The following is a 10,679-nucleotide window of genomic DNA, read 5'->3' on the forward strand; positions in this document are numbered from 1 at the left end:
CAGGATCCACTCCTTTATGTAACTCTAAGTATACATTCACATATTAAAGAGTAATAATTTGGCTAAAAATATATGTCTATTTCTTATCTGATTGTAGTAATTAGCCTATCAAGGGTAATTTGCTATAAAAGATACAGTACTAGAAATAAATAGTTCTACAATTCAAAGATCTTCAAAATGGGTTGCCATTTCCAGTCTGTCTTAAATTTTCCAAAGTCCTTGTAAAGCATAAACTAAATTTACTACACTTGAGAAAAAAATTTGGACCCCATGGACCCAATCACATGAGAAGCTTATTTCACTTAATCTCCTTCTTGGTTTTATAATGGGCAGAAACAACCAGATAATTGTCTGGATTCATGTCCCTGAGGGTTGGAGACTTGCTCTGGATTGGAGAAGTTTTCCCATCCACTCGGGAGATCTGCAACATTCGGCACGGGTCATGCTTCAGTAAGTAACCTGCAAAAGTCTCCCATCCTCCTCCAACACGAACCATCACATGTTTGTTGTGCAGCATCTGAAATTACATATGCAGGAAAAAAAACAAACAAACCAAAAACTCTTGAGAGAGAACCATTCACTGGGAAATCACCTTTTTTTCTACTGGAAAAAGCTATGCTTACTTTTAATTAAAAGTCACAGATGTATGTTGGTAGTTTGCTTTATAATAAAAGGAAAGGAAAAGAAATAGTAGAATGTTTTTTCTTTGAATTTAATAAGTAAATTTAAAAAACTATAAGAAAATGAGATAGTATTTAAAACTAAAGATTTGCATATTTTATGTAAACAATGCTACATGTTTTTCTAGTCCTGTAGCACCGAGTGATCCTGTTCTTCATGTGTTTAGTATAAACACATTCGGCAACATGAATGTTTTTCAGATTAACTTTTTGAAAATATGTTAGTAAAGACACCATTTTATATGTCTTGAAACTGGCTTTTCTTTATAGGATAGGGATCTATAAAAAAAGGACTAGTGAAGGGCAAACAACCAAAACAATCTCCTCTACCTCCTAAAACATCAAAAAAGTTATTTAAGAAAATGAAGTACCATTTAGTTTAACAATTTAGAATTGCTGACACACATTCTAACTAAAATAGTCTAATGTTGTAATGAAATCGGTCTAGTGAGGGTTATCAGAAATAATGTATCTGGAACTGTTTGGAGATACCAAAATTCATGCTGAGTTGTGAAAGAAAATACAAGAAAAGTCCCCAGGCTCTTACTAGTGGGAAAGCTCAGTACTGCTTACGCTTGCTGTCTTTATTCCAGAAACACCGGGGCTTAACCTACAAAGGAATTTCAGGTGGAGAGGGGCAGCTAACTGCCAAATCAGGTACCTATCTCTAACGTATATCCTCCAGATCCACACTCGGTTTTCGCCTAAACTCAAATAAAATTTTTCACCAAGTACCAATGTAACTTCTCCCATGTCTGCACCTGCGAGTTCAGCTGGCAATTTCACTAATTTCTCTCCTCCGGTTCTCCATGCAGAACAGACAAATCAATACCAGGGAGGTATCATAAAGCAGCATATTCTATAGAAGCCACATCATAAATCACGCATTGAAAAATGCTTTGATTAGTACATCTCATCAAATGCTAAACATCATTTAGCCGTAGCGCCAGAAATTAAAAATTGGCCCTGTAAAAGGCACGCTAGAAGATGTTTAACGAAGTCTGGGTAATGACATTTGGATTTATGGCTGTGATGTGTATATGGGCTCTTCTGCATGTCCAAAACTCCCTCGAGGGCTGACAGTATTTGCAGTTGAGACTGAGGTGGCACATAAGCCTTTTGTAACACAGCACAATTCCGATTAGTACACATAGCATAGACAACAAAACAAGAAAAATTCTCCATCAAACAAAATCACAGATAATAAAAGGCAAAAATGTAACTCAAAAAAAAACCCAACCAACAAACACCCCACCTCAGCCTAAAAATATGTTGTTTGTCTTCTGTTACATGAGGAGCCAGATTCACCTGGAATGAAGAAAGCATGGAAAGCTGTACAGCTGTCTAAAGTTTGAACATCAGGGTAAGCTTATAAGGAATCAAACTCTTCATTTGAATAGGCAGCTGCAGATGAAATCTTGTTTGAAAGTTTTCATTTAAAACATTTTAATGCACAGCAAATAATTGTTCTTGCTTCTGCATTGTGGTTTTTATGTGAAACACAGTGGGAAATCAATTCAGCTTTACAGATACTGAAAAATAAAGTTACTTCTGATCCTTCCTAACGAGAGCACACTCAAGTACTCTTAGTTTAATTAACATCTCTCAGCTACTGAGACTGTCTGTGCTGTTGCTCTGGGCTGTAGGAGAGTTTGCCTCTGCAATAGCTATGCACAAGTGAGGTTTTTCTCTAGATTTACATGGATATGAAAGCAGAATCAGACGCACTTCTTCGCCAATCACACTTTTTCTCTTTCCTCTCCAGCTTTGTATTTTAGTTTCGAGACTTCATTTTGAACTGACAATGGTATGATCAGCCTTCAGCGGTATGAGATTTGAATCAAGTCTTTCATCTGGACAATATATCATGAAAGAAGCAAATGGTTTTTACATCGAGTTTGAAAACTGCAGTTCAAATGGTGACACAGCCTCAAGACAAAGGAGGCTACAGAATTTTATTTAGCAACTTTCTCCTCTTTGAATGTCTAAAAAGCACTTGAGAAATGCCCCCAAAACTTTTCACACAAAAGCATTTTAAGCCCAACTGCGGTCCACTACAGCATGTGATGCTGCTGTGGGAAGGAGTTAACTGTTGCTGAATTTCAGCTTCCACATACTGTCACGGGGGGTTCACGTTCCAAGACCAGCTAGTATCTGGACTTTTGATTAAGAGTTAGGAACGGAAAGTTAGCAAAAAGTATATTTGGTTCAATTTCCCTTAGGGACTACTGTGCAGACAAACAAAACCTACTGCTGGTATGTTATTTCCTGATGCTCAGGTTAAACGTACAACTTCTGTCTTTCCCCTCTATTTTCTTTCTCTTTGTACTATTATGCTGTTATAAAAGTCATTGAATGCTTGCTTTCTATAGAGACTGGGTTTTCCTACATCCAAAATATAGCCATTGTTCATGCTGTGCTGTGCCACAAAAGCACCATTTTACTCCTACGGCCTTATTTTGATGCTAGTAACACCAGCACACATCCAGAATAATTCTGCTAACTTCAGAATTGCTCCAGGTTCACAGACGTAGAAAGGATTTCTCACCAAGGGGGAAAAAAAAAAACAAAATAACTTGCTCTACTTTCTAACTGAAAAAGCAGTTTCCTCCCCAACATACTTCAGCTGAAGGTGAAACTTTTGAGATTTTATGATCCACCTAATTCAGCTTTTCCATTGCATGAGATCTCTGAGAAAGAAAAAGATGGATTCTACAATAAAGTTCATTAGTCAGTTATCAATGTAAATAAATTCATGACATACGTGTATTTTCACACCGCTAGCCAGCCAACTGAAACTGAGAAAACCTTTTCTGTAAAATAAAATCCAACATATGTTTACGATTGCCATAAACCTTCATTATTTCTGTTGTGTCTGAAGCAGGGCTGTCACTAAAGCTGTTCCTTCTAGAATCTGTGTTTAAGTTAGAACAGTTGAATCTATGGTGAAGCAAACAGATGAGAAACCAGATGACCAGACAATAGCATCACGGAGGAGGAATTATAGATGGTTTTAGTAGGCATTAAGGCTGTATCAAGAGATAGCATGAAAAATAGTCAACAAAAGTTAAGCTGTCATTGCATAGAACTTTGGCATCAAAGTGAAATATAGTCTAAATGGTTCTGGGTTTCACATAAATAAGTTTAGAGAACTTTATGGCTTATTGAAGACATATTAGGCTGTATGTAAAGATATTTAAGCTCATGTAAATGAGTATAGTTTTACTGACTTGAAAAAAAACCAAACCTATTCTGTTTTATTAGAACCGAAAATCTGGCCCAATATTGTTATTCTTCAGATTCTATTATAACTTTCTGAAAGAATATTTCGGGGGGGAAGTGAGAGGAGGAATTACTGTGGATCTGATCCAAGTCCTGCAAAAGGCAACAGAAAGAATCCTACTGACTCGAAAGGAACTTGCGCTGGGCTCTGGAAGCCAAACGCAGCAACCTAAAGCAAATCATAGCCTGGAGTTAGCTGGTGTGATTTTAGGCCAACTTCAGAAATTATGTAGGCTACATGCTGAGAGCATATTGACTATAAAGTCCAAAGGTGTTTGGCAAAATAACGCAGTGCATCACACCAGTGACTGTGCAAAGAGAATGTTGCACTCCAAAAGTAAAATGTTAACGAGATTGGGAAAGAGAAGAATTTAATACATTTCAATTAATTTTTATTGAATGTGAGACACTTGGACTCACTGTCATTAGTAGATACAACCCTTGTTTCTCATATCTTAGCATTGAGGCGACCTTCTCCGAGAGGTGTTCAGCCCATGAAATGGGCTTCTAGATCAATATATTTTCACACTGACCCCAGAGACATCGCAAGTCAACACTAAGGAAATCCCAGTGTTGTTAAGACTTTTCCACATTACTGTGTCAGACCACTACCCATAGCAAGCCGGAATATCTCACTGTTGTCACTGCAGGCTTCGAGGCCTGAGGTAAGTACACACACAGGGTACACTCAGACATGGAACGTCTATGATTTTGCTGCAACCCCGGCTAATGCTACTTAGGAATCATTTTGCTCCAGCTTGTCTGTACCATTTACATCGATGATCTACCCTCCTGTTTATGCAAAAAAAAAAAAGGCTTTCTCAAATCTCAGTATTATTCACTAACCATTCTTAGTAAAAAGAAGGTGAGAGCAGGGTGCAAAACTTGGACCAGGAACAGGACTCAGATCTGGGCTACCAGCCTGCCCCAGCAAGTCTCTGAGCCTGTGTCTAGAATATGGTATCGTCAAGTAATGACAAATTGGTCCACAGTGCATAGCTCACGGACATTTTCATGGAGTAGGACATCTCTTCCATATAAGAGACTGTGGTCTCTCTCAGCATCTTCCTAGTTACGGCCTGAAGAAGTGATGTTAGGAGAGAACTGGCAGCCTGTGGCTGCGTGTGTGGCTGACAGAAGGTGAAGTCTTCTTGGAATTTGGTGTGCATATCTATATGCAAGAGGAAAAAGTAGTATTTGGGGACTTGAGGCACTATTGCTTCAGAGAACAAGGCTTGTGTCATCAAGTGTCAAAATTTTATTCCTTCTCATGGCAAAAGCTTTTAATAGTAAAGCTCTAAAGCCAGCAAAATTAGACCTCAAATTCCCCAGCAATTCCAATGCTTAGCAGTTACCTAGGTCCTCTTGAAGTTGGCCACTGAAAATTCTCACATCCATCATTTAATGTGGAGCCAGGTCTAGCCTGATGGGGCCCTGAGAAAGACTGTGAAAGACTGGCCATGTGCAGAGAAGCCTGTCTAGCTGTGTGCCTTCACAGAAGCTCCAATGATACTAGTTCAACATCCTTGACAGTCACCAAAGCATGCAAAAGTTAACGTTAACAGGTACTGCTAACACTCCGTTCAAACAGGTCATGACTAGGGGCTGGCCAAGAAGAGGACAGTGAGGAGAGCTGAACGGGCCCTGACCATTGGTCTGGTAAAGGTCAGACAATTGGTCTCATAAAAAAAGGAATTGAGGAAAACTACACAGATGTGCAGCACATGCTGAAAGTGGCTGGCCTCTGATGGGGGAAGCCAGTAGCAGCCTGGAGTTAGGATTCCTGCTTGTTCCATGGAGGTTTTGAGGAGACCCGATGTCAGCAAGTGCAAGGGCCTTGGACAAAAGAAAAAGAGCTGGAGTGCTGCCCTGTGGATCATAGATTAGCGGTACTTAGTAGTGATGTTTAGCAACCTCATATTTCCATAATCATTAATGTTATCATATTGACAGTTTATTCATCTCCAATACATGCCCGTGCAGTAAATGCAGTAGTAGGTGGTAGTAGGCATTTACACCAGGGCTTCTAAATACATTCAAATAGGGAAGTAAATTTTCAGAAATTTGTAGGTAACTGTTGCTATATGGAGTTTTTCTACTTCCCTGAGAACTCAGTGACCTGAAAACATCATCAAGAATGTGTAATATTCTCCTGATTAATTGCTGCAAGCCATGTAACTATAGACATTAAAAATACCTTGTTAGCAGAGATTATACAACTTCATCTCCAGAGTTCATTGTAAAATTTATAGCAAAATCCTGGAGTACCATCAGATTTAAACACCAGCCAGGTTAGATTTAGATACATTCCTATTTTTAAAAGTTTACAGCCACTGTAGCATATATTTTGTAAGAGGCATTACTGCTGCTACCTACATAGAGTTCACCCTTATGGACACAAGGGATCGTAGGAGCAATTCCCAAGAGGATATGAAAGAAAACCAGCTTCCAGCTGGAATGCTAGAAAGCTTCCCTCCAACTATGCTTTTTTTTTGGCTTTCACTCTCCTTTTGTCATTGAATTTGTGTGTTGCCTTCTTAAAGAAAAGTTTGAGTCGGATAAAACATAAAGCTTATTTTAGACTTTTAAGAACTCACTTATGTGCCGAAGCGCACATCTAAGGAATTCAAATTAAACCTCAGCTCTGCAAATCTGAAAAAGGGCAAATTATGTAGCCAATTCCAGATAATAATTATTCACCCACACTCAAGTAATCTACTTACAGTATATTAATGTATATTTTGGCAGGCAACAGTATATTAGTCCCTTCCAACCTGAATTATCCTATGATCCAATTGTATTAAGAAAAAATCTTTCCCCACCTGAAAAACAGGAAAAATGCACTCCTCATTTTGCCTTGTCATCCCTGATTACGTCACATTTTGCCTAGCCCCGCCTCTTGACATAGGATTATACAAAACTGCTTTGGATTATGTCTACTAATTTTAAAAGTTCCAAATGATGCATCTTGTATCACTGCAGTCATTACATACGGATTTGTTTAGGGACCTCCACTGAGTTTCTGTGTTGTCGTTCGAAAATCCCAATAAAGGAGCCTGCACTTCCCCTCTCTGCAGATACCGTGATAATGACATGGAAAATAGACAGCTCGCTGGATTAACATCTCCCCCTCATTTCCAGGGATTTATATGTAGTAAATCACATTAAATGAATCTCACTTAGCTGGAAAAAGCATTATAAAAAGCTCAGCTTGAAAAAAAGACATCAAGAGTGCACACTAATTGCTTGTCACAATATTTCTATCTGTGCTAGAGTTGGGTCTTATAATTACCACACTTTCTGAATTATAAAGAATTTTATTTTAACGTTATATCTTGGGCTGTATCAAACACATTAACAGGTATCCACTCAGTGTATTGAAACGATCTCTTACACTATGTTATATAAACAAAGAATGGGATGGAATGATACTTTATAAATTATTTATAAGCTTCATTGGTTCAAGACTATATTCCTGAAACAAATCAAATGCAGACATTCCTGATTTTATAGTAAATATTAATGGTGGAAAATAAACCAGAATGGAGGCATTCATCAGAATCCCTAAATCTCCATTTTGGGGCAGAATAACCTTCATTGCTTTGTGTCAAGTGATATTCCTCACTGAACAAGGAGCTCAGTTTTCATGTAGAACCTAATAAAGTTCCCAACCGCTTCAGCAACACCACTACACGTTATTCTCCACGTCTATCGACTGACATACAGGGTGGGGGGAACTGAAAGAAGTATTGACCTAAATAGGTGATACAAAAAATTGTATCAGTGTAGTTCCAGCTGCAATGATTTTCAGTGGCTGCTGATAACACCGAAGCCTGACAGATTTTCCAGGTGAGGCAGCCATAGAGGCTCGCACCAACAGAGCTTTCAAAGCATATCAAGACCAGGCCTTACACTAAATACAGATCAGAAGCCTCCTGTAATTCATTGAGTCATTTCTTCAGTTTGTTTCAGATCAAAAGAACAAGCAGACTTTGCGTGTGCAAATACAAGAGGCATCTAAATAGTCATTTACACATGTAAATACCCAAAAGGCAATTTAAACATGAGAAGTATGAAACAGAAAATGGCAGGTGTAAGTACCTGCTTTTCTCCTTTTCAAAATTTGGCTATTACTTCACTCAGTCAAACAAAATTCATCAGAGAGGACTACAGACTTACCTCTCTGCAGACAGGACTTTCATTTAGGAGGTCAGCCACAGTAAAGACAGTGGTTTTACGCTTACACTTATCTGTTCTGAAGTTAAAAATCTAGTAAGTAAGGCTTTCTGAGCTGAGTACTAATTTCCACACATTCTCCTAGGTAAGAACTGTTACTATATTAGAGTGCTAAAGATAAAAGAAGGAATGTTAGTCGTGCAATATATTACACATAGTGACGTCTTTAAGGCAAACACTTTCTTTCACTATATATATGGCAGGATCCCCGATCTGTGCCTGGTGCCCAAAGGCATCATCACACAACAAATAAGGATTTAGGGTACAATGACATATTTTGGTACCATTTACCATATTCAACTCCAAAGGCTTCAGCTACACACATCAGACTCACGTTAATAGTGAGACTTAGTTTTTAAAAAAAAAAGCCACCTGTCTTCAAATAAGTTAAGACATAATGAGAGACTCATAGGTTTAGCGGGCAATCAACAGACACCTCTAACAGTCACTATTCTATGAAGGGAAAAATGTTTGATTTTGAATTATGTTATGATTGTGTTTTCATTAGATTGTCTTTCCTACCCAGACATTTGTCAGTTTTCTATTACACAGCTGAGCCTCAAAAATGATGTAGAAATTCTTCGGCATTTGTAAAGTGATAGCAGCTTAGAAATTAATATACAACCTAATATTATGTACTATAATTTATTATTATAGTATAGTATTAAATTAAATAGGCATTACCTATTGTTTCACACTTAAATCTATTAACAGACTTTGCAATAAAGTAGAAATGTTTAAATACATAAATAAAGCGAAGATCCAATCTCCAAATTTTGGAAGCCTACTCAATAACAGATACCCTTTTGTCTCTATTCCTTCTCCAAAATTAGTAGGACATTGTATCTGTTTCCACTTGTCACTGAAAAAAAAAAAAAGCCAAAACAAAATGAGTTCCAATAAGAAAAAAAGTTGAACATAAATGAGATTGATGCTCCTCTCTGATTAAGGGAATTTTATTTTTATTTTTTTTAAGAAAGGATTAAACTGGGAATTAATAAATTGAAAACTTGGCACACAGTGCAGTGAATTTGGGTAGAGAGTATATAGAGATTTTCTTACTTCTACTTTACTTATTCAAAACCAACTTGGGTTTTGTAAAATGGCTGGTGGTCACAAAACTGAGAGCTGTTGCCCAATTGTAAATCATGTCTTCTTTTTCAGGATGTTAACAAAAAGATCAGAGACTTGGCTAGCCTGAACTCTTAGTCCTCAAAATTATGCCGCCAGTTTAGGCCTTTGCCAGTCTGACTGAGGAAGTTTTGGAAGCCAGAGTTGTCTCTGATTTTTGTTCTTCAATACTGTGTAGTAAACGTGGCCATTACAGGTATTAAGTTATTTGACTGTGTTATTTATGTATCCTCCCTTGCTTACAGGGTTTTCTGTGATAATAGAAGTTGACTTCTTCAGACTGTTCTGCATCAACATGAAAATGCCAGTGGCAAACGGAGAGGTTCTTGAAGCATGAAGCATTATTACTTTGCCACAAAACCAGAAGGCTCACTAACTATACTTACAGCATAATGCTTGCAAGCTTCAAAATACTTAAACATTGATATTAAAATAATCCACGTGAGGTACGTAAGTTAGTCTGCTAGGAGACCAGGAGTTAACTAACAAATGCACCAAAAGGTCTCAGAGGAAACATAATGAAATCTAATAAAACCGAATGAGAGCAGTTACACAACATTTTCATTAAGTGACTAATCCAGTTCCTACTGAAGTCAATGGGAATTTATCCAATTCTTCAGGATGTATTTTGGGTCATATTTTTCTGAAATCTGAACCTGACCCTTTTGCTAAAATAAGGGTTGGTTTTTTTTTCTTTTCTGAAAAAGTCCCAAGGATAAGGGCTTTAAAACCATACCCACCATGTCCTTTGTTAATTAGATACACTCCTTACAAAGCAGCCCTCTCATTCTCCTTTTCATCACACAGGTATTTCTATGAAAAGATGCATAACATCATCAACTTTTTTACTTCACTAAATCACACTGCAGAGAGATCTCTTCTTTTAGAATATGAAATGAATTGCTTTCACCCAACTCATCCTTACTTAATTGATCAGTCAGTCATTTTGCTTGCACGTTGATTTCTTCTTTTTCTAGACTGACATTTACTGTCCATTCATCAACTGTCCCTTTGGCAATTGCTTCCACTTGCAAAAATACTCCTTTCTGTGAAAAACTTAAGCAAAAGGAGGGCAAATAAAGCTGACCTGAAATGAGAACACCCTTGCCTCTTGGGACTCAGTTTCTTTTCAAACCTTCTTTATTCCATTTGCAAGTTCCTGCTAGGGGATCTTTGAATCTCATTTGAGATTTCCACCTCACAACTTTTTAATTTATTTTTCCAATACTTACCCAAGTTGTTAAACTACCTTATCAGTCAAAACTCTTTCTTTATAGTGCTTATGAAACACTGTTATAAGATGTCACATTTTCAGCACAGGGCTGATGATGCAACTGGGAACTGAAGACA

At 37.6% G+C, this 10,679-nt stretch overlaps 1 protein-coding gene across 1 annotated transcript in view; it reads right to left on the reverse strand.

The window, feature by feature from the left end:
- Positions 1-298: 298 nt before the first annotated feature.
- The window catches only part of GAS2 (growth arrest-specific 2), an 85,356-nt gene continuing 74,975 nt past the window's right edge, over positions 299-10,679 (reverse strand). Inside the window, exon 7 of the mRNA XM_009334528.1 lies at positions 299-517. Within this exon, the coding sequence (XP_009332803.1) occupies positions 299-517 (219 nt within the window). The remainder of the gene's footprint in view (positions 518-10,679) is intronic.

This window comes from Pygoscelis adeliae, unplaced genomic scaffold, assembly GCF_000699105.1.
Source record: "Pygoscelis adeliae isolate BGI_AS28 unplaced genomic scaffold, ASM69910v1 Scaffold171, whole genome shotgun sequence".
In the NCBI taxonomy this organism is placed as follows: Eukaryota; Metazoa; Chordata; class Aves; order Sphenisciformes; family Spheniscidae; genus Pygoscelis; species Pygoscelis adeliae.